Raw genomic sequence first — 25,798 nt, 5'->3', positions numbered from 1 at the left:
TTGGTTTTCATTTTTTTTCTAACTTAAATAAAGTAAGTGGTGTGGGTTCCAGTTAGATCAACTGATAAATTTCCAATGGTTGAATAAGAGATCTGGGATTCAATCCCCGCCTACACAAAAAACTGACTGGTGTCTTGATCTGGTAATAATGAATTATTATCAGGAGCGGACATCATAGATTGAAACCCTCTCAAAAAATAAAAAATAAAAAATAAAAAATAAAAAATAAAAATAAAGTAAGTGGTGATTCCATGTAAAATCTTTAATTTAGTGGGAAAAATATATTCAGTTTTATCATCATTTTAAGGGCCATTGACATGATCTCACTCGTTCACATGAGTTTGGCCCAATAAACCAAAGTGGGTCGAGGTTGCAATTTCACAATATGCTACTCATGGTTGTTACTTCTTGTTGTCATGGTGGTTTGTTGGTGTTGACAAAGAGAGATGAGGAATGAGGCTGATAAGAGAATTTGTTTTCTCAAGTTATTTTTCTTGGTCTTTTCTTTTTTTGACCATAATGAAGGGGAATGGCGAAGAAGGCAAAGAGAAGAGGAGCCAAGATAGAGAACTTTTGCAATGACAGGAGGAGTTTTTCTACATGCCTAAGAATTTTACAAAGTAAATTGCTTAATGAAATGACTGGTATGAGAATTTGCCCAAGTTATACTCCTTTATTTTTTTCAAACCCAACCGACCCTCTCTCTCCATGCTTGTTTGTTACTCTTTCTAGAACTCATCAAGCAACTAACTTGACAGGAGAGTGAAATCTCCTAAAAGTTTCACTCATCTGTAGACAAAATATCTTATATTTTCCTTGCTCAATTGACCCATTTGTTTCTCTCTAGACCCCTTAGGTTTTTTTTTTTTTTGGTATCTCAAGTGAGATTAGCAAATTGGACAAAACATTGACAAAAATGCTATTTGGTACAGTACAACATCAAAGTTACCATACTAAAAGTAGAATAAGGGTCTCAATGCAAATAGCATAAAAGTCCAAAGGGCCGTGAACACACGCTTGAGCTCTCTTTTTTAGGGATGACAATTTATGCCCAACCTGTGGGTACCTGGCCCGGCCTAACCCTAATGGGTTGGGTTTTACCCGATCCGATAAAGAATAGGGTCGTGTCCGAGTTTTTGCCAAAACCCGGCTCGAATCCAAACTCGACTTGACCTGGTTAGCCTAAATATAAAATTACAAAAAAACCTACCAACCTACCTATATATATATATATATATATATATATATATATATATATATATATATATATATATATATATCTATCACAACCCTAACCTAAAACTCATTTCTCTCTTCTCTCTCAACTCAGCCGCCTCCCTCACCTCACCCTCATTAACTCTCACTCTCACTTGCATCTCATTCAGCCCTCACAGACTCTCACTTTCACTCAAACACTCACATCTCATCCTCACCCTCACCCTCACTCTCATTCACTCACCGACCCACCCTCACCCTCGTGGAGGAGCACAGATCTCGTGGTGGTTATCATTTTTGTCACAGAGGAGCACAAGATTGTTAGATCAGAGAGAGATGTGGTCATGTTGTTAGATCAAAGCACGGGATAGTTAGATCGGAGAGAGATGTGGTGAACGGAGGAGCTCTTGGTCGTGTTAAGGTCAGGCAAAGCCCAGGGGTGGGATTGATGGCAGAAACCACCGCCGATGGAGCTTTAGTGGTCTGAGTTCTTTTTTTTGTTTAGGGGGGGGGGGGGGGGTTCATTTCCTCTCTCTTTAGTTTTTGTTTTTGGGTATTTGTTTGAGGATTCAATATGTAAAAATGGGAGTGAATGTTGTGTTAATGTAAAAATCTGTCCATAAATGTAAAAATCGGAGTTTTGTTTCTTCCATAAATGATAAATGGAGTTTAACAATTTAATTTCAGCAAGACTAATAACAATGTTGATTGATTTGTGTTTGTCTTTGGGTTTTTTTTTTATTTTTTTTAATAAGATTGGGTTGGATTGGGCCACGGACTAGGCCAGAAGTGGCTAGGCAGGGCCCGCGAAGACCAGACAGGCCAAGTTTGGGGCTAAAAAAAGACCCATTTATTAAACAAGCCGAGTCCCAATAACAGGGGAGGACTCATGAGTTGGGTCCGGATATCAAAAAATTCAGCCCGAATTCGACCCGTTGCCATTCCTACTCTTTTTTCTTCCATAAAATATAAATAAAAGTCCAAGGAGGGTGTTAGTGTGATTTGCCCCCATAAAAATAAAAATATAGAAAGAACAAATAATCTAATTCATAGTATGTAAAAATGGGTTAGCTAAAATATAAAATTAAACTTTTTGACTGCTACCATTACAAACCAACTCCCCAATCCGGAGCCCCCCACCCACCAAACCCACACGAACACATTCAATATTGGCATTGTTTGATGTTAGATTTTTTTTTTTTTTTAATTGATAATTAGGAAATAGTAAATTTGGACCTAGAATGTCTCTTTTTAAAAAATAGCAAGAAGTACCAACCAACTGAGTTATAAGGCTTTTCGCATATTCATCTTTTCTATTACTTCATACACATTGAAAGAATAGCCATTTTGAAATTAATGAATTTACAAAACCGTATATTACAAATGCAGTATCATTCATCAAAGTAATTGGATACTGCTTTCTTTCATACCCAAAAAAAAAAAAAAAAAAAATTATACACACGAGCATTCCACTCAAAAATCAGACCAATGTTAGATATTGCTTCATTGTATTGCCCTTCACTAACCATCATCCTTTGATTGCTCACGTAAAAAATTGTCCTTAAGGTGTTGAGTAACTTTTCTCAACATTACTGAAGAACTTTTTACCTGCAATATTAATCCTAATATTTAGGACAACATTTATGAGCAAGGTGCAAAAAGGCCAAAAATGACGTGGATATAAGTTTTAAAATTTTAAAATTTTAAAAATTTAAAAACAAAAAACAAAAACAAAGAGATGATTTTTAGAGGCAACTAGGAGCAGACCTAGATAGGGCCAAGTGGAGGATCTATGGACAACTCAATTAGTTGAGACTAATGCTTAGTTGAATTGAGTTCAAGAACAAGAAATGCATTAATAATGAACAAAGCAATGACACTAACCAAAGTACCCTACCACCGTATAGTTCACCTTGTAATGTCAACAATGCTATAGACACAACACAACAAATTTCACAAGAGAAAGTTTAGACACAAATAATTTGACACTTGTTAATGTGGCAGATTGTTAGTAATAGGTAAAAAGAGTTATGTCAGTAGTAGGCCTAGCTAAAAACTAGTATAACCTTGCTAACTCAATTGGTGCAAACAAATTGTCAAACTTTGTGTGTATAGCATTATCCATTTCACAACTTGTTAAGTTGATAGACTATAATTGAAGCAACATTTCTTTCACATGAGACCACCATTGACATCACTTTTATTATACATCAATTACAACTTGTCATTTCAACAACTGTGAAATTTGTTCTGACATAAGAGTTATTGGTGTAACTTACCAATCCCCAAAAATAAATATATAAAAAAATAAAGCTCTACCCTACTATAGAATTTCTTCTTTTTAAAGAAAATATAACTACGCTCTATGATAGATAATTGGTATTAGTATAATTTCTCAAAGGATAAATTTTGTTAGGCATGACACCTCAAATGGCCAAAAAACATAATATTAAGTTAAACCCAAAATTATTGGTCATAATCTTTTTATTATGCCAAGGGGCAACATGTTACTCCCAGGTCTAAAAAGCTATTCTACACACCTGCATTTTAACCTTCTAATTTAAAATCTTAAGCACTATTTAAAACAAATTACTTGATGTAAAAAAAATTTGATATCATAAGAGATAATTTTGTCTTATAAAGCTGGTACATATTGGTGTGTAGCATAAATTACTTCCAATTTCCTAGGCCCCAAGATTTAGAATCAGCAGTAAGGCAACTGATTCAATAATTACGGTGAACTCAATAAATATCAAAATCCATGTCTACCTAGACAACGGAACTGCATATCACATAATCATAATCTACTTAAAAAGTGTTGAGTGTAGTGACCTGAATATTGTACCTGTTTTGGCCACGAACTGTAACATTCATTGTACAAGTAATTTTCCTGTTCAATATTACATAGAAACAAGGGAAACAAAGGGGTGATTCCAAATACTCAGATAGGTTATGCAGAAATTGAACTTTAATTGATACAAAAAATGAAATAATCTAATTATCACATACTTACCACAAATCATATTAATCAATTGGATGTTTGTCAGCTTGGCGAGATGTATAATGTGCAGAAAGCAGAAGCAGAGAAAGGAAAGCACTGGCCACAAAGATCGCATCAAACCAACGGTGGTAAAAATCAAACTGAATATCTCCTAAGACATCTGTTATGATGATCCTGCCAAGAGAACCCAACCCATACAACACCATCCTATCAGATCTAATCTCATAGCTGAATGAACTATCACATTCTACAGAAACAAACTAAGCAATTAAATACTAACAGATTCAGTTTGCTTGCACTTCTACAATTTAATAGTTTCAGAATCAAGAAAAATATGGCAGTAACAACATTATATATTTATTAAAAATTCTTTAATTGCAATCTACAGAAAATTACGAGTAGACAGCTACACAATATGATTGTCACACGTAAAATTTACCTTCACCTAAAAGATGGCATGGCAATACCTGGAATGGCTTTACCCAATATATTCAATACTGCATCCTAATTGTAAAGCATTGAATTCAACCATAATAAGAACAGTCGCAAGCCTTAAGTTGGCGTTTCCATCAAGAGCTTTCTTCATAATTCCAAGGCTTTAACAATAATGAAATTAGGAAGATAACCTTGACACACGTGTAAATAAAACTCTACTATCCTAAGAATCATTACGGACACTAGTTCCCAAACCAAAAGCTTTCTCAAATTTCATCAGGCCCATAGCTTTACTCTTTGCCTTCCAAAAAGTATATTTCATGTCTGGTACTATGATGCAGCATCAAAAAACTCTTTCAATCTTTAGAAGACTGGGTATTTGAGTTTCTACTTTTCTTAATAAATTTCTTTGTTCTACAAAAATCTTTCTTTCTCCCCAAATCTGTGGGTGATTTAATAATAAATAAATTTTCAATCACAGGCAAGACACCTGGGATTAAAGGCTCATTTAAGACTTATGCCAAAACAAGCCACATGAGTCAAAGGAATGCACTTTTATGGAAGCACACTCGACAAAAATGGGCATGCACATATTTTTATGCACAATTATGGAAGCACACTCGACAAAATGGAGAGTTTCAAGTGTCAATTAAAAGAGAAATCATTAACAATCAACTTCAGCAAAATCAATAGCACTCACAAGCAGATTGTTAAATACTAAAAGAAATGCAACATTATAAATAATAATAATACTCTCTCCATCCCATTTTGTTTGTCCAGTATACCATTTTTAGCTGTACCAATAATACCTGTCCAATTTTAAAAGTAAATAATCGTTAATTTATTGACCTCCCAATATATTTCTAGCCTTCATTTTATTCAGGTTCAAATTCTTGAAAGTTTATAAGGGAAATTTTGAAACGTATACTTTTCTTTCACAGACTAAGCTTTAAATGATGTTCCACTAAAAAAAAAAATTCTAAACTAGATAAACAGAAAAGGGACAGACAAAGGAGGGAGTAATAGCACAGCACAGTAATGAGCATACCTGTACTCAGTTGCTAAACTTTTCCTTATCAAAAGAATTGAGGAAACAAAATACATTCCCATAATCTCAGACAGAAAAAGTACAACGTTACTTGAAGATCCACTACCAACTCTGGAAACTGCAAAAAAGAACTGCAGACAGCCAAAAACTGCAAGTCAAGCTTCAGAATAATAGAAGCCATGAGACACTGTCCGTACCAAAATAAAACAAATATTTCAAGAGGAAATCAATCATGCTGAATTGGGCATATAACCATATTCATCCTTTTAAAATGTTATTCTATTTGCTTAACTAACTAGAATGAGAAGTGAAACTTTCCCAGAAGGTTATTATAATAAACCAATGAGGTCACTTTTTATCATTTTAGAATATTATAGATGCAAAAATATGAACTACATGGGCCAGTTGACACCTAGTTGTCTATAAGCATCTGGGCTGAAAGCTTCTTCTCTCTCATCACTCTCTCAAAATCCTTCATCCCATGGAATATCTGTTTTATTAGCAGTAATGAAAATGCGCTGACCTTTCGTTAAGAAGTTCAATGTGCTATGACCTTTCATCAAGAAGTTCACACTTCACACATTACTCAAATCAATCCAAGAGAGCACAAGGTAAATCATAGTCATCTAACTTAAGCAATACATTGAGATGAAAAGATATCAGAAAGCATGATTACCTTCATTAGATTTGTTAGGAATCCTCGAACTGATATAACGATCAAAATTCCGATGAACAACAACGAAATATACTGTACAACATTAACAAAAGAAAGGTAAGAGAAATACAGCATCAGACAATGCAATACATAACAGCACTTATAGACACACATAACAATGCCAGTAGCAAAAGCACTGGAAGCTTCCTTTGACTATTTCTATTAAACTATCTATCATCAGCACGCTAGCACTGTTGCTTTTAAATATTATACACAAACACTGAATCATGTAGTCATAAGATTAAACTGTCTTCTTCAAACTTTGATTATATTAACAGAAATAAGACTAGACATACACATTGAATTGTCCTTTTCACAAGAATTGCACAATTAAAAGAGAAGCCCCAATGAAGCTACAATACCTTCAACTGAAATTCAAGTAATAGTAAAACCAATGCATAACTGAATAATATCACCAATCCTGATTAATGAAACAAATGTAGAAAATAGAGAACAATCACCATTCCCTTCTATAAAAGAGAAAAATATAACATCTAATATAATGACATGCCTAATTCACATATTTTATAAACTGGAATTACAATCTTCAAGTTTATAGTAAGATTCTATAGTTACTATGAAACAATTATATTCAGGATGAAAAGCCATGAGTAATTCCAGAAGTTAGTCACTGTAATTTTAAGGAGATCAGCATGTAACCTTCATCTAATGGGTTAGACAAGCATAGAAATGGAAACAGAATGAATGAAGGGGGCGTGAACCTTGATCTAATGGGTTTTGAGACCATCCTTTCTAGCACTAGTTGTCCAAAGAGATACATGCCCGACAACAATTTAACAAAACATGCTGAAATACAATGAAGATCATATCATACAGGGACTAGGAAAACTGCTCATTGGTTTTATTCAAAGTTATTGCTCATTCATGCATATCACCAGTATGTAACATGGAATAAATAGACAAAAGGTCATATTATGTAAGTCATCAAAAACTCAGTGCCTACTCGCAGTACTATTCTGTATAAGTCTTCAGTTTTCAAATAGCATTGCCACCTATATTGTTAACAAAATGAAAACATTGAGCAATAATTGACACCTGAAAGAATTTATTAACTTTATTGAACACAAATAGTAGTAAAACATAATCTGGAACTGATTCAAAGATATGGCAAGCAACATTGACATCTAACCTGCGACAATAACGCAGCATTGATTCCAATATCAAAGAACTGCAAGAATATGCTTATTGTCATAGTCACAGGATCAACTGAACCAGCCTGTCAAAGAAACAGATAAAAATGCAATATATTAGCCAATGACAACGCGATTTGAAATGGTTCAAAGATGAAACAAATTAAACAATGACAATTAGATAAAAATCATAAATACAAACATGAAAAGATCATCAAAAAGGGATCATCGAGGGATAATAAAAGTACCTCCTTGAAAACAACGCTTTGCAAAGACTGCACAAAGCAAATAGATCAATCAGACACCTCACTTTCCAAGCAGTAAAAATCAAAACCAGAAAAAAGGAAGACTATTTGAAGGACATAAAAAACCAAAAACTAAAATACAATATCACCAGAAAGTTTGTAATTCTAACTTTAGACAGTAAGGAGCATCAAAGGGAACATATATGCAGGTTTTGAATAACATTCCAGCTGTTTATCAATTTATATTTATGATGTAGGAGGACTTCACTCAAATTATTTGCACATTGCAAAGAGTGTTGTACAACAATCCTCACTGTTAAGCCATGCAAACTTTTACTATTTCATATTTTTTTGTACTTTATAAAAAAAAAAAAAGAGTTTTGATACAATTTTCTAATTTAGTATTCTGCTGGATTCTTGCCCATTTTTTTCTTCATGAAAACAGATTCACTAAATGACATATAAATTTATGGTTTTAAAACTGAACCAAACAAAGAATCAGAAAAAATAATAGTTCTCAGTTGTATGGTCGGATTAGGAATTGACCAGTGGTTGCATCATGGTTTGACTGGTGGTCAGACTATGACATCATAAAAAATAAATATTATAGGTAAATATATGTTGCCCAATTATTAATTTGAGAGCCCAATCACTCTTAAATATGATTCCTCACTATGTTTACAAAGGATTACTTATTGAAAATTGTCATGTAAACTACCGATATGGAACTTTTTCATCTCAAGAATGAAAGATAGAAGGGAATAATGGTTTAATAGTTTTAGTTGAGTCAAATTTCTTAATAATGGCACATTAACTGAAACAACTTTACCCAAAAACATTAGTCTTTTGTTTCCCAGAAACCAATAGCAGAATAAAAGTTTAAAAGTTTTGATACAGGTCTGATCTCCTTGATTGCAAAAATATTAGGTGAAAATTGGAAACAGACCAAAATTGAAAATATTCTTAATGACAGATTAAAATTTTTGGATCTTTCAATACATGTACTAATTTAGAACTCCAATGAAAAAAGAACTTTGGTTCAAATAATGCCAAACCACATCCCCCAAACTGAATTCACCAACATTATAATTACTGGTTAATGGTTGATTAGAGAGGCAGAAGCAGTTCTATGTTCTGTTATACAATATCTCGGTATTACACCATATCCCCAGCACCTCAGAAGCACCCTTGGATCATCTCATCAGGTCCAATTGAAATACAAACCACTTAAGATCCCAACATCACAATTGCAATTTTCCACTTAGACAGCAGCTTTAGGTAACATTTTGACGGAAAATCTTCAGAAAAATCTTACGTTTGTTGACTGGTAGCAATGAGTCAATTGAGAATTTTTTACTACATTGTCTAGTGGCACGAGACATTTGGCCTTTTGTTTTACCTTATTCAGGGTAGTTTGGGTTGTGCCAAAAACTGTGCTTCAGATTTTGCAGTGTTGAAAAAGAAGATTTCGTCCTCATTCATTCAAAGATTTGGAAACCAGCTCCATCATGTGTTTTGGGGAAATTTTGGCAAAAGAGGAAAATAAAAACCTTTGATGGTGTCAAGCGCCCCAATCATGTTATTAAGCAAACCTTGATGGATGAGCGGATGACTACCTTGAATGGCATCCCTTCATCTTCTTTTCTAAATTTTATAGATCTTTTGAACTTTAGATTGTAATTCTTTAGGAGTGGTTCAAATGCAGAGTATTGCAGACACTGTATATTTGAACTCTCCCCTCTTTTGCAAAAAATTATTTTTATTAAAAAAAATTATTATTTCTAACTTTATCACAAATTTTGGAATTTCCAAAAAATGCTTACCCAAATTTAATTATGGCATGGATCATAAATTTTCCCCTTTTTTAAATAAGCAAGAGCAATTATTAACATATAAACAGAAACAAGAATTTTAAGATGCAGCAAAACAAGCTGCAAACATTTGTCTTGGAATTTCTAGAGGATCATTAAGTTTTGTGATTCTAAAGGGAATACAATTTAAGTTTTGCCCTCGATTCCTATACTTGTTGCTTTTGCTACCAATGAAATAAGGTTTTTAACATGCTGAATTTAGTAAGAGAATAAATGAAATGTCCTTAATTTATAAACCCGATAAAACAGATCATACCTTAATCATTTTGTACACACAATAGACCGAACAGGCATAGCCAAGTAGATTCTGCATGTGACCCCTCCAGGTTCGAGAAAAAGCAGCAGCCTCCTGCAAATTAAGAAAGAAAAGTGAGAACTAGTTTACCTGTTCAAAATTTCACTAAAAAAATACATTGATTGAAACAACAAAAAATTCATGCACATAAATGGTTGCAGAAACTTACGACACAATATAAGTGATGGGATAAAATTAAAATATAATTTTCGATGACAAACAGAAAATGTTCAGAAGAAAACTACCTGCATTTACAAACGTTATAGAAAGGAGAAGCAGAAAACAAAACAACAATGGTTCCTTTTGTTGGAATCTGTTGTTCATTAGAGAGGTGTATGATTGGGAATTATAATCAATGGCTCACTTGCTGGAGGACATTTATGCAATGAAATTAGTGTGTGGAAAAAAAGAGAGGGGGGAAGGGGGGGGAGTATGAATAAGAATAAGAACAACCTGTTCTGGATCCCTTTAAAATCTAAAGGCTCCCAAGTGAAGAGCTACTGCAAGTTATTGAGAGGAGGAGGAGAGACTTTTTTCTTGGCAGAGCATTTGGAAAGTTAAGGCACCTCCAAGGGTGGCTTAGTTTCTCGTGGTGTTAGACATTAGAAAAGAGATGAGGGTTGATACTCATGGATTGGTGCTTTTATGTGCAAGAACCATGGAGAGTGTGGCTCATCATTTTCTTCATTGTGTGGTGGCTCAAGAGTTATTATCTTTGATTTTCTCTGTTTGGAGCCTCTTGGGTAGTGCCTTCTGTAGTTGTGGAAATGTTATCAACTTGTCATGTTGGAAGGGACGTTTGGGAAAACAAAGCAATGGGATGATATTGAAAGAAATGCCCGTTACACATGGATGCGATATATTGGGAGGTCAAACTGTGCGTGATACTACAATGAAAACACAGATCAGAATTTGACTGATTTTCCCAACAATTCATACTATGAAGCACAATAATATATGCTCCCAGAAACCAATTATGTTTCACAAATTACAAGCTCTATTTTCTTTTTCAACATTTATAACATTTGCTCAGATTTAATCAGATTCCACTCAAGACATCTTTTGCTCAGCCCTTACCTCTGGAGATTCCAATACAGTGTTGTTAAAAGCACAGCAAGGCACATCTCTAGTGAGAAGTACACATAAAAAGCATTGTGTGGCCCATACCATTTATCGCTCAATCATGCACATAAGGATAAAATCAGGCACCTTTGCGCCAAGTGCAATACACATAAAAGAGCACCCTTAAAGTTCTAAGTCAATGTCTCATAAATTTCCTCCTCTAAAGAGTTGTGTATTCTTTTTTTTTTTTTTATAAAAGTAAAATAAATTGTGTATTCCTTGCTAGCAGGACCTTCTCACCTTTTACAATGTTAACGTTATAGTAGTAACTAAGTCATGTACCTAAATCTAAGTATGGTATTTGCAATTATTTATTGCAATATGATTCAAACCTCACCTTCTCCTTCCCCACTATCTACCTATCAAAAACATCTTGCAATATGATTTTTTATAAAATAATAATTCAATAAAAAAGCACAAAAGGGGCACAACCTTAATACATGCAATGTATACAAGAGAAACCTCAAAAATAGAAATAAAGAAGCTGGTTTCCAAAGTTCAGTAGATGTTAAAATACTATTGCACAATTGGATATGAGGTAATGTATTGCTCTTCAAACAGCCTATGTAGAATTTGAACCTCCAAATCTTCATTCCACCACACAACACCATAACTATTTGATCTAAATCGAATAGACCAAATAACCATAAATATGAATTTTAAACCATATTAATTATGTCAAAACATATTTTTCCTGGAAGTAAATTAATCTTTCATTGTACAATGTACAGCACTTCAACAAAGTATCATAGACATTAGCAGAACAACAGCACTGGCCCACAAATGTAAAAGGTATGTGCAAAAGAAATGGCAGGAAGGCTATATGTAACACAGTAGATGCAGAAACATGTTGTTGAAATCAAAATAGGGAACCAAGTGTATATCACATTTATAAAATAAAAATACTAATGATCATTATTTCAAAAATAAATAAATAATAAAAAACCTTTGCTTGCCGAAGCTCATAGATTTCCAAAAATAGCTGCTTTGAGAGCTCTTCTAAAGCTTGTACCTCTGCTTCCATGCTTTTGATGTCTTTAAGAAAATAAAAACAAATAAATAAATAGATATGAAGAAACATCATTGAACCTTAAAAAGAATAAGGAGATTAAGAAGAATTGGAACCCCATACCAAACCTTGTTTTTTATAAGTTCGTTTGCATGAGTGGTTGACATTGGTAAAGTAGGGGGCGAGGGGTTGTAGATCTGCCTCTCTGATTAACATTGGGCTACTTTTTTTTTGGGCTCAGATGCTTTTGATTAGATACCCTAAATGCTATTGGCCCTAGGTTTTTGGTTTGGAATTCAAGGACTCTTTTACAAAATATATGGATAGACTAAGTTAAAACTAGGTTATTATTAATCATTAGGACAAAGTTTTGGGAATAAGGCCTTGTTGTTATTGTAATAAGAAGGTTGAGCCTACTCTGACTTATGCTTTCTGAATTTCCTAAAGACTTTAAAAAAAAAAAATTTTAAAAAAAATTGGGCCTGATTAATTCTCAGTTAAATCTGTTTTTTTTTTTTTTTTGGTCAAGTTATACATACACCCAATGGGTTTTAAATCCACAACTTCACCATACACCCATTCTTATGGGATAAGGAAGTGTCATTTGAGCTAGAGATCATTGGCAATGCTCAGTTAACTGTAATACCCAACTATCTCTTCTTCTTTTAATTTGTAGGTGTTTTTTTATTGGTTATTTACACAACACTGAACTCTCAATGGGTTATGGATCAGATTTTGAACCTACAACTTCACCCTCCACCAATTAATTTTCTTTTTTAAAATAAAGTGTTATTGGAACTTATTCAATAAAAATATTTAGACTATAAATCTAGTGTTTGAATTACTTTCAAACATATCTTCAAATGTTTTGATGATAATTTAATTTTTAAAAACTAAATGGACATATGCTCAAAAATATGTTTTTATGTTAATTAATGGTTGTGACTGTCTTGTATAGTATCCAATTTTTTCAGAGCTTGTCGTATCACTACATCCATATTATGTTGCACCCTCCCGTGTCTGTGCCTATACTTCCTAGCATTTCACATTGCCCAAGCAACTATCAGTTCATAGATTTATAAAAGCTTGTCTTTTAAAAAAATGTGGATCTTGAACAATTCTTTTAAAAATATAAAATAAAATATTCTAATAAACATTCACATACAAATACACATACATAAATGTGGATGCATGTGTGTGTAGCCAGAATGAATACAGAGTGACCAGAATATTAATCTAAAAAAAAGAGACTGACCTTGTTCCCTTTGGTCTTCATGCACAGATCGTACAACCGTGCCAACAATTCGTTTAAAAAAGGATCTACCCTTTATCTGCAGCAAACAACTTTTACTGAGCCACAAGTTGACTGACTTGTATAACACACATGCTTAGTGGCAAGGAAACATATAACAAATTCACACTTTCATCATCTTGTAACAATGATTAATGCTTTCATGGTTTTCCTTAGAAGGCTCCATTCTTGTTTGGAGAGAACATGAGGTTAAAAAAGAAATTTAAATACAATATAAAAGTTTAAGATTTAAAATGGAGACAAAAAAGGCTTATTTGCCTCCTCTACAAAAAACATTCTATGATACTTATAATCTAAAACTATCCACATGTCATCTAAGACTAGTGATTTCATCTTTTAACATATAAAATTGCAAATTTGGAACTTGTGAAAAGCATCAGAATCTAGATGTACAAAGGCAACACACATGATGTTATCAGCAATTAATATAAAAGAATAGTAAACTAGTGCAAGCCCATGAGTTTTAGGTTTGTACAGTAATATCTGCTTTTGATCACTCAATAAATTGGCCGTGACTATGATATTTCAGAAACAGTTTTTTTTTTATTGGTAAGTTACATTCCCACCCAATGGGTCTTGAACCCACGGCCTCACCCTCCACCTAGAACTTATATGAGGAGGAGGTATCAATTGAGCTAGAGCACATTGGTGAAACCCTAATTTTTAAGTGTAAAAGTAGTTGACGTTAAATTTGTCAATGCCTCATTGGTTTCAACATTATTTTTTTACATTATGCTAGTGGCAATATTATTTGCATATATTTTACTATTTCTTTCAAAATTGTTAATAATTTGAATAATTCCAGTCATTTATGCCTTATGTGGTATACATACCGTGAATCTAATCATCACGACTTTTGAAGGTGGTAGGTTTAATGGCACACACTCCCCTTGTAAGAGTAAGTTAGAAGGTGAGATCACTTTAAAGACCCACCAAGTATGTCCGTAACTTACCAAAGAAGAAAAGAAAAATGTTTTCATGGCACAAGATAAGATAGTTTTTCTTACAGGATTGTTGAGAGATATTGATGAAGGGCTACTATACGCTCTTTCATTTAGTTAACTTTTAGATTCTTAAGATTTTTAAAGTTTAGTTTTTATGTTTATTTGGTGTTCTCTTGTTTTCTCCCATGTACATGAGCCCCTTTATACTTTTGTAAAATTTCTTATTAAAAAAAAATATATATATATATATTATGAATATGATTTTTTTATATATATATAAGAGATCTGTTATGAAATATGATAAATATACAAAGACGCAAAACTGCATGTACTAGATATGACGTGTTTTAATAAGTGCCATCCACTCTAACAAAGCAATCATAAAATGAGCTTCTCTGAAAGAAACCAACAAAAACAAGATAGAAATATCATGAACATAAGAATGTTAACTAAAAGGGTGAGCTGAAGATCTAAAGCCAGCATTCATGGAATTAAAGACATCAGACCAACCAGAATGCAACATGATCAAAGGTATATAGCAAGATATGTAAACCTCCTCTGATCCTTGAATGCGTTCCATCTCCATTTGACCAAGAATAATTTTCTTCTTCTTTGCAACACAAGTCTCAATTGATTGCATTAGTTGTCTTTCCAATGCCTTGATCTCTATCTCCTCAATCTCCCTGCCACATTTAAAATAAAAAGGAATATAGGAAATCAGAAATCACTAGAGTAATTGAATAAAACAAACTGACAAATATAATTTATGAATAAAGCAAATCTATGTATATTCAGAGTAGTATAGTTTTATAGACAATGACATTTTAAGATTTCACTCTCATGTTATTGATGATAATAATGGTTAGAATTTATAATTATGACCAACTTCACCAAGCCACCATCTTCTTTTTTCTTCTCCATCAGATTGTCTTGGTCTCGAATGGTGCACTAGCACTCACCAAGGGTGTTCCAGAACCTGATTGTGCAGTCATGGAAGACAAAGACAATCTAATGGATGCTGAGGAGAAGGCGACAGAGAGGACATCCTTGGTGTGGCCAACAAAATAGTGGGAGACACCAGCCTGGAGGACCCAAAGGTGGAACTAAACATCCCAAGAACCCAAGAGAGCAAACTAGCCATTGGAACTTGGAAGAGAGGACCACATCCTAGACGAAGGGGGAATGGTCGGTTAGCCTGTAGTGAGGGACACTGTAGGTCTTCTCCTCCTTGGTGAGGTGCCAGAGGGGGATTGACTTCTCCTAAATATGGTTTGTTTCTTAGATAAAGAATTTTTGAACATCACAAAATGTTTAAAATTGGCTACTTGCTTTTTTTTAGGTAAGAAAGATGTATTTAATTGTAAAGAGACTACTCCATGAACAAGGGACGCAGAGAAGTCTAACGAATACGAAGGAACAAAATTATGTGTAGAGAGACAACTCCATGAATTCCGGAAGGGAACAGGTATTAGTGAAACCCCATTAGAACTCTACCCCTTGACACTAGGAATACGTTAATTTTTTTCATTGAGTCTTTATTTTATGTGGCTCAACAAAACCCCATTAAACACTAGGGATTAGTAATGTATTCTCTTAGGGAAATGGTATTACATAAACACAAGAATTTATGTGGTTCAACAAACTCTAAGAAAGTTCAGAAGATTTGTTAGAAATTGCCTCAAATTTCTATTTGGACTTGGTTACCTATTTGGCTTTCCTTGGTGTGAAATGAAAGCTGACTTGGTTACTTTTTTGGGGTCTTCTATATGTGGAAGGAAAGACTATCCCTTGTCAAACAATTTATGTATACCTTTTTTATTTTTTGATAGGTAATCAGAGAAAATTGTTAATGAAAATAGTAAGGAAAAATACAAGTTGTTCATGATGATGAACAACAGGAAAAGAAAAATAATTTATGTATACCTAGTCAAAGAAATAATTAATACTTCTTGTCCACCGAGAAATAGGATTTAAAGGCTTATACATAAACGGTTAGTAAAAATTTGGGGGCTTTGTCCTAAAGGTCCTCCCATATGACAAGAAGAGAAACGCTTAATAAGACTACTCCTTAGAGAAGAGAATATTAAAAGACGAGTTCTCCTAAGAGACAATAGAACTATTACTCTGCATTTAGACTAACTTTTTACAGAAAACATTTTTTTTGATAAGTAATAAGTTTTATTGATAAGTAATAACTTTTTTGATAAGTAATAACTTTTTACAGAAAACATATTTGCTTATTTGCTGGAAGTTAGCAAAAGCATAGTTATATAATACTAGAAAAAGAAGGGCTCTAAAAATTTGTACAAAAGCAAATAAACTAAAAGGGAAAAAAAAAAAAAAATTCTAAACTCACTTTTAGATAAAGAGTTTCTTAAGGGAGGAGAAGACTCTTAGAATAAGAGTTCTATTGCTCTTTCCTTGTGCCTATTTCACCTTAAAAAGGGTTGGTTTAAAGGAACAACCTTTGTAACTTCATGGTACAGGGATTGGCAAGTTCCTATTTGGAAGGTTGCAACTTTGACAATTTCTAATAGTGTAGCACACTCTTCGTTGTTACTATGGGGTTCAAAACACAAGGAGATTTTACTCATTGGTGTCAATAAGGAGATCTGTGGACTCTTGATAGAGGAGAAAACTCTTACAATAAGAGTAGTTTGATCATTCTGTTGGGGTTAAAAGGATACCGATAAGTGAGAACTATGTAAGAGAGGTTCAACGTTGTAAATCTTATTAAGTAGAATGGATTTGATCTCACTCTCACGTGAGTACAACAATAACTACGTGAACACTAATTAGCTGAAGGAATTATGTTCTACTCTCTTACACCAAAAAGCAATAAAAGCAATATCCATTTATTACCTGATGAAGAGCGACAAGTAACTGTATGGCAAATTTACAGCTCCAAAACCAGATAGGACAGCCATGACAGTAACACCAATGACCCCAATTCTACTGACCAATTGCGGCATGGTGAAGAAACCTGAGAAATGAAGTCAAGAAGAAGCCAAAAGCATAAAACTAGAGGGTATTTATGAAACAATTAAACAAAACATAGTTTACAAACAAGAATGAAAGGAAAAAAGACAAGGAAGGAATGGGAAGAAAAAACAATGCATGAAAGAGAAAAATTAGTAAGCCATGCAAAGGAATAATGATCGATGCACATGATAGACTGTATAGTTTGGACAATATGGAAATGGAGGCTATGGAGCTGCAAAGGAGATTATACAATATAGCATGTTTGTGTATGCTCATGTGCTCACAGATTGATTTAGGCTTATTTGGGAATCCAAGCTATAAGGAATTAAAAAACAAAAACCAATGTTATCAGTCTCAAAGTAGCAAAGAGGAGATTAAATATATCCATAATATTTAAGGGGGGAAATGATAATAATAACAATAATAATAATGAGAGGAATTTGATTAGATAATGCATGACTCACTTCAAAAACTTATTAAACTAACACTACAATCCTAATTGACATCCTGATGCATTGCTGTTTTTTGCAATGTGACCTATGTTTTCATTTTAAATTCTTTGTCTAATGCCTTCAAACATAACCCAACATAATGATAGTGGAAAGGTTGGAGACATGCAGAGATAAAGCATCAGTTTATTTCATTCATTTACGTCAAGGAAACAATGGAAGTGGGTGATAGAGAGAGAATTAATCTATGAGTTATGATCTTAACAAGGATCAAATCAAAACCTTTATCAGGTGAAGGCATAGGAAAGTGAATGCCCATGCGCCAAAAGGCATAGAGAAATGCCAGCAAAAACAAGATGGCTCCAAGTGCAGCTCGTTCCTTCCTTATACCTGAGATGAAAAAAATAATAATTATAAATAAAAAAATAATCATTTAAGTTAAAGGGTAGAATGAAGGAAAATAATACATACGGCCAACCCTAGCTATTCTTTTTTTTGATAAGTGAAAAAGATATATATTCAAGAACACTACCTTATGCAGAAAAACATAAGGCAGAGAGAAAATTACAAAGAGAAAAGATGAAGAAAGAAAAAGGAAAGAAAAGATACTAATTACAAAGGAGAGTGCTAAGGAACATAGAAATAGAGTCACTAGAGGTGAGTCCCCAAGCCTTAGACCAGTCAAACAAAGAGCCACTGAAAGAGGCCTAAAGTTGATCATCCATACTTTCCATATCCTCAAACGTCCTCCAATTTCGCTCCCTCCAAATGCACCACATTAAGCACAAAGGAACTAAATTCCAAATACTAGACGAATGTTTTCCAAGCCAATTCCACCACCCAAAGAGAGTATCTACAACCGTTCTTGGCAAGACCCAAGAAATCCCAAAAGATCTAAACACCAAACTCCAAAATCTATAAGCCTTACCACAATGAAGTAGTAGATGATCCACCATCTTCCCATTACAACGGCACGTAATGCACTAGTCAACAAAAACCATCCCTCTCTCCCTCAAATTATCACCGGCGAGGATCTTATCCCATACAACAATTCACACAAAGAATGAGACACGTCGAGGAGCCTTAACCTTCCACACACCTTTCCAGGAAAAAATAATGGGCAAAGGTCTTCTTAACTTATTATAAAACGATCGGATATCAAAATCCCCATTCTTTGTCAACTTCCATCGCATGCGATCTCCATTCTCAGTGGGAGGTAGATTTGAACCCAAGGTGCGGAGAAAATCATCCACACCACCCATTTCCCAATCATTTGATCTTCAAATAAAATGAACATCCCAACTTCTCCGTTCCTCTATCCCCAACCGTTCAAGAGAAGAGGCCACAGATGCCTCCTTATTGGAAGCAATCCCATATACACTCGGAAAAATCAATAGAAGTGGAGAATCCCCACACCATTGATCTGTCCAAAGCTTAACTCTATTTCCCACCCCTACCTCAAAACGAATATTTTTGCTAAATTCCTCCCAACCCATTCGAATACTTCTCCACAAGCCACACCCATGTACCCCTCTTCCTAGCTTAGATGTCCATCCTCCCCATTCTTCCCCAAACTTTAGAGCAACAACCCTTCTCCACAACCTTGTCTCCTCAATCCCAAACCGCCATAACCACTTTCCTAATAAGGCATTATTAAAAGTAGTTAATTTCCTTACTCCTGATCCATCATTTTCCAAGGGTGCACACACCTTGTCCCATCCACCAAAAGTGTCTTGGAATCCCCCCACGAGAAATCCCTTTGCAACCTCAATTTTATTGGCCACATGTGTAGGGATGGTAAAAAAAGATAAATAATATACAGGAAGACTATAAAATGTGCTTTTAAGCAACGTTAGTCTTCCACCTTTTGACAGATACATCTTCTTCCATGCAGTCAACTTACGCTCAATTTTCTCAAAGATAGGATTCCAAACAACAGGGGACTTGTGTGATGCCCCCAATGGCATACCAAGATAAGTCATAGGCAAAGACCCAATCCGGCAACCCAAAATCTCTGCCAAAACATGGACATTAGGAACCTCCCCAATGGGAACCATCTCACTCTTTAGCGTGTTAACCTTTAAACCTGTCACTGCCTGAAAACAAAGAAGAAGCATCCGGACATGTAGAATCTGCTCCTCATCTGCATCACAAAACAAAATCGTATCATCCGCAAACAAAAGATGTGAGACACATACCCCTCCACCCCGTCTACCATTTGCTCTAAAACCTCGAAACAAACCAGCCCCTTCAGCTCTTTTCATCATCTTACTGAAGACCTCCATCATAACCAGAAACAACATGGGAGATAGAGGGTCCCCTTGTCACAAACCCCTTGAACTCCCAAAAAAATCAGCTGGAGACCCATTAAACAGGACAGAGAATTGGACTGTGGATATGCAAGTGCGGATCCACCTCACCCCAAATCCCATTATCTTCAACAAATCTAGGAGAGCCTCCCAGTTCACACGATCATAGGCTTTCTCAATATCTAATTTACAAATAACCCTCAGAATCTTACTCTTCACCCTGCTATCAACACATTCATTAGCAATAAAAGCTGAATGCCAGCCTCCTCCAGTGGTGCCGGTGACTCCTTGGCGTGAGCTCCACCAGCATCTGTGTGATCCGACGTCACAGCCTTGGTATCCAGAATTTCGTGAGGCTCGCTAGCCATCTCTGAAGCTTGGGCATCGTGATACAATGGTCTCTGGTCACTTGAGGATGGGCTCGCACCCACGACCTTCCTAAATGGGCCAGTGGGCTCTTGATTATGTATAACTGGGAAGCCCATTTGAAAGTTACACTCTTGGTCTAAGCCCATCACAGAACAACTTTGATGTTGAGCCCGTGAGAGCTCCCTCTGACTCCTAGTGACCCATTTAGAGCTCCTTAAACCACCTTTATTCACCACAGAATTTTGATAAGCCCGTGACCCACTAGAAGGACCCACCACGTGCTCCCTTTGATTCCTTTTGACCCATATAGAATTCTTCAGACCTCCTTTATTAGATTTCCATACAACACGCCTTATTCCTTCCCCATTCACCTCTACTATCAAGCCTCCTCCTGTCCAGTCAGGTTTCATCAATTCACGCTCTTTTCCATAAGCATGTTTATTCCGATTTGAATTGAAATTCAACAGCGATCTCCTATAATTTCCTACCATTTTTGTCTCTCCAAATTCAAATTCCTCATTAATGCTCCGGGAACCCACATGGCCTCCTCCAAGGTTCGTCAACCTGATATGTTCACCGGCATTTCGCACATCCTTTGCTCAAAAACTGGGTTCTGCTTCTCCCCCTTATTATTCTCTAAAAACAAATTTCCTTTATCATAGGCGCTGAACAGGTTTGGCTAATTCCTACCCCTGACCTGCGCCTGATGCCCACGCACCGTATCAGCAAAGGTTTTGAAAGGTTGAACCCCTAAATTATCCTTATGATGTTGAGCTACAAATTTCCCAGACCCACCATTCACATAGTTTTCAGGTTCCAACATCTTCCTTAATTCTAACCCAAAAACCCTCCATCCATTCTTTGCTCTGCCTTCTGGAATAATAATGGACCTCCTAGACCTGCCAACTTTAAACTCAATCAATAGTAGGAACAAGCCAAAAGAGTTGGAGCTCCGTTGGAGGGTGTAAGCTAAATCACCTTCCCTGAACGTATAAAAAAAACTTCAGACTGATCCCGACAACAATCTGTTCTATACTCCTCATCAGCCATTGTGCCACAATCTTACCCATAAAGACCAACTTCATGAAGTACCTTCTCCGCTCAAAAATCCTTAAAGAGAAATATTGTCCCCATTCCTCTATTCTATTGAGGATCCATAGCCAACCCCAAAATTTTGGGAATAAGGCTTTGTTGTTGTTATTATTGTTGTTGTTAAGTTGAGGGTTTTTTTTTTTTTGACACATTCTGATTGTAAAAGGTGAATATGTTAAGGCAATCATTGATATCACTAGGGCAGATGATTTTTTCCATCTGCATTAACATATAGCTATCTAAACATGTTACAAAACTATAGTTAAACAGCAGGATTATGGTCTTCCTCCTCAATCCAGAACAAGATTCAATCAAAATTATTACTTATCAATATAACTGCATTGATATGTTATAAGTATCTACAAATTCCTGGAGAACCTTGTTATTTTCCAACAGATTAAATCTAACAATCCTGAGTATTATCTCTAGACTGTGATAGTAATGAGGATTCTTACACATCACAATGGACTGCAAATTACTATCAAATCACCTTATTCTTCCACCTGGATAATTTTTATCGTTAGATTACATACAACCAAGTTTCATCAGTTATAAAAGATCTAAGGATTGATTAACATTCAAAATAGAATAATTAATCAAAAAAGCCACAAATACTTGTCAAATTATGCTGACTGAGGCTCACCAACCTGGGTTACCCCTCGACATATGCAATCAATCAAAAAAATAAAAATAATAATACTCCCTCAAAAAATATATGGTTAAGGTCCAACCCTGTAAAAACTTAATACATAGGATAAATAAAAACTAAACATGTCAAAAGTAATACAGACTAAGCATTACAATAGCAAAATTAACATTTGGGACAAGGTTGAGTTTAACATAATTGAACAAAAATCAATGAGGGAATGGCCCACCCCAATCGAGCTCTAAGAATGAAAACAACAAAATCAAGTTTGCAAACTGCCACATCAACTCATAATGACCATGAACATGAACCCTAACCATAACCACAATTAATATTAGGACTTCACTCCTGCCAACTTGAATATATATGTGCCGCAATACAGTGCTATGACATGGCAATTTGATAAGTGTGCAAAAGGTAATCACATAAAGAGGAAAAAGGTACTGCAAGTCAAGTGCAAATACAATAGGGTACTCTAGTGTATTTGGGGTTTGGATCTTATGAGAGTGTCTGTGTCCTCTAGGAAGCATGGACACTTCATTTAGAGTGTCTTACCCTTGTCATATTTGTGTCATACTGATGTCGTACCGGCATGTGCTATTATTGTAATCTTCTCATTTTATAGTAGAAATTTCTCTGTTGTCGCCTGTGGATGCATATTGCCCAACGACGAAAATTCAGTGTGTCTAGTTTTCTTCTCTCTTCTTTAATTTTGCGTAAACGGATTATTTTCACAACTTAACAAATTTACCTCCTAAACACTAATATGAATTCCTTCTAGAACAATCCAAAGCATTAACTCCATCAACTATAAACACTAAATTTATAATACAAAATAGTTACTAAAATTGCACTACACAGTCACACACACACGCATTGAATTCTTGTGCTTGAACTAATAATCAACAAAGCCAAAAAAAAAAAAAAAAAAGAAAGAAAGAAAGATCAAACGCACCGCTATTGCAAAGCATCAAGTAACAATGATAATAAGGCAGCATGAAAACCAGCAACAGTATCAAACAAAACAAATCCAGCTTCCAGTTCATCCATCTTGCCCTACATCCAATACAAAGCCAAACCACGGATAAATAAAATGGCATAACATTTTCTACTAGTTTCTCGGGAAACAAACAGAGAGGTAAGAGAGAGAAGATGCGTTACTCTTTGGAGAGAATAGGGATGATCTCGAAGAGGACGAGTTGGAAGAGATTGCAAGAGAAAGCGAAGACGACGCTGAAGATGATCTGGACTAGGACGCGCTTCTCTTCGTACTCCTTGTAGAGCCTTTGGTTGAGGAACCATAGCCCTGTCCAACCCAGTAGAATTAGTGACCCCAAAACGACGACGCTCTCGTAGATCGCCCATGCCCACCCCATCTCTCAATACTCTCTAATCTCTGTGTGTCCCCTGGATCTTTTCTGGATTTCGAACTAACTCTCCCTCCTTCTCCTTCTTGATCCGGATTTTTTTTTTTTTTTTTCCTCTGATTTTTTTCCGTTAAAATACCATTTTGCCCCTAAATTTTAATTTTTCATTTTGGTTAAGGGTGCGTTTGTTTCGACAGTAAAGCAATTCTGGAAAATGTTTTCAGGAAAGAAAAATATTTTCGGGAAAGGAAAATATTTTTAGATGTTTGGTGGCATTTTAAAAAATACTTTGGAAAATATTTTCAAGTGTTTGGTAACATTCTGAAAATGCAAATTTTTTACTGATTTCTCACATTTTCTCAACCATTTTCTCACATTCCAAACAAATTTTATAATAGAACATTACAATCCATCAACTTCTAAACAAACAAAAATCAAATAAAACACCATGGCCAAATCAAATTAAACTGAGAGAGGGAGGTGAGACAGGGAGGAGGAAGAGGGAGATCGGTGGGTCACCGATCTCGCCGGCGCGATCACGCGCGTCGATCTCGCCGGGCGCGAGCTCGACGGCGCAAGATCGCGCCTCGATCTCGCCCTGCGCGAGCTCGACGGCGCGAGATCACACGTCGAGCTCGACGGCGCGAGATCGCGCCTCGATCTCGCCCGGCGTGAGCTCGATGGCAGGCCTTTGGGTTGAGGACGGCGTGGTCTTGGCTTCATCGGCGATCTCCCTCTAGCTCTCTCTCTCTCTTTTCTAGTGTGGGTTGTTGCTCTCTCCCTCTCCTTCTCTTTCTCTGTTTTCCAACGGAAAACTCAATTTGAAGGTAAAATAGACATGGAAAATATTTTCCGAGTGGGGAGGGCAAATTTTACGGTCAATGGTTCCTCTTTTCCGTTTGACCAAAATTTCTGGTGTTGCCAAACACCCGCAAATGCTGAAAACATTTTCCGAAATTGCTTTACTGTCGAAACAAACGCACCCTAAAATACTAATTTAGTGTCTAACTTTTACCAAAAGTTTTAGGGTGGTTTGGTTTATATTTTTAAACAATTATTTTTAGTTTTTAAACAATATTTCACATATTTTTGCATACTTTTTCACTTATACATATTTTTACAAATGTTTTTAAATAACAATTTTCAGTTTTTAAACACATGTACCAAACGAGCCCTTATTTTTCATCCTTAAACTTTAAGAAATTTATTTTTCATTGATAAACTATTGAAAAGTTCATATTTTGTTCATAAATTATTGAAAATGTTTTATTTATGTCCATAAACTTGACTAAAAGTTTATTTTTCATCACTAAACTATTGAAAAAATTCTTTTTTTTTCCTAAATTTTAATTTTTCATTTTGGGTAAAATACTATTTTAGTCTCTAAATTTTACCAAAAGTTTATTTTTCATCTTTAAACTTTAAGAAGTTCATTTTTCGTCGTTAAACTATTGAAAAGTTCATATTTCGTCCTTAAATTATTAAAAATATTTTATTTATGTCCATAAACTTAACTAAAAGTTTATTTTTTATCTCTAAACTATTGAAAAAATTCTTTTTTCATCTTTACTTTTGTCTCTATACTATTCAAAAAACTCTTTACAAAGTTTAGGAATGAAAAAAGAATTTTTTAAAGTTTAGGGGCGAAAAACAAACTTTTAGCAAAATTCAGAGACCAAAATAGTATTTTACCCCTTCATTTTTCAGTTCAACTTTATAGAGAGTTGTTATAAAAAAAAAAATTAAAAAAGAACCTTTTATAAAGAGTTTTCAATAGTTTAGAGGAATAGACTTTCGAGACAAAAATAATGATGAAAAATACATTTTTTCACTATTTTGGGTTGAAAATATATATTTTTTAAAATTTAAGAAAATAAATAAAATATTTTAACAGTTTTGAAACGAAAAATAAACTTTTTAAAATTTGTGGATAAAAAACAAACTTTTTGACCAAAATAGTATTTTACCCTTTTTTTCTCATATTTCTTCACTTTAATAATAATAATAATTTGTAAAATTATACTGAGTTTGGGATATGTAGAATTATGTATCCAACTAGCTAACCAAATCACCCTAACTAACCCAATCCAACATGGCAATTCAAATTGGTTTTTTGGGTTGGTTATGTTACTAAAATTTTATTTGAAATTAGAATTGGGTCGAATTCAAGTTAGTAAAATTCTCATTTGGACAAATGCCATTAAATAAATGGTCGCTTGAC

At 34.7% G+C, this 25,798-nt stretch overlaps 1 protein-coding gene across 4 annotated transcripts; it reads right to left on the bottom strand.

The window, feature by feature from the left end:
* Positions 1–2,444: 2,444 nt before the first annotated feature.
* LOC142619985 (GPCR-type G protein 2-like) lies at positions 2,445–23,660 on the bottom strand. Of its 4 annotated transcripts, none has more exons than XM_075793407.1 (15): positions 23,372–23,660; positions 23,166–23,266; positions 18,077–18,184; positions 17,226–17,346; positions 14,917–15,046; positions 13,363–13,438; positions 12,045–12,133; positions 9,938–10,030; positions 7,814–7,840; positions 7,565–7,651; positions 6,376–6,447; positions 5,700–5,830; positions 4,229–4,390; positions 4,048–4,105; positions 2,445–2,823 (listed from the first exon to the last, which is right to left on the bottom strand). In XM_075793407.1, the coding sequence occupies exons 1-13, from the start codon at positions 23,584–23,586 to the stop codon at positions 4,240–4,242; spliced, it is 1,401 nt and encodes a 466-aa protein (XP_075649522.1). In that variant the 5' UTR covers positions 23,587–23,660; the 3' UTR covers positions 2,445–2,823; positions 4,048–4,105; positions 4,229–4,239. The 4 variants fall into 4 exon arrangements, with proteins under 4 accessions (XP_075649522.1, XP_075649521.1, XP_075649523.1 ...); XM_075793406.1 differs by having other exon boundaries at positions 4,061–4,105; XM_075793408.1 differs by having other exon boundaries at positions 2,699–2,837; positions 4,061–4,105.
* Positions 23,661–25,798: the final 2,138 nt, after the last annotated feature.

This window comes from Castanea sativa, chromosome 12 (assembly GCF_040712315.1).
Source record: "Castanea sativa cultivar Marrone di Chiusa Pesio chromosome 12, ASM4071231v1".
In the NCBI taxonomy this organism is placed as follows: Eukaryota; Viridiplantae; Streptophyta; class Magnoliopsida; order Fagales; family Fagaceae; genus Castanea; species Castanea sativa.
Note: the sequence above shows the minus strand (reverse complement) of the source record. Positions and strands in the feature narration are given on the sequence as shown.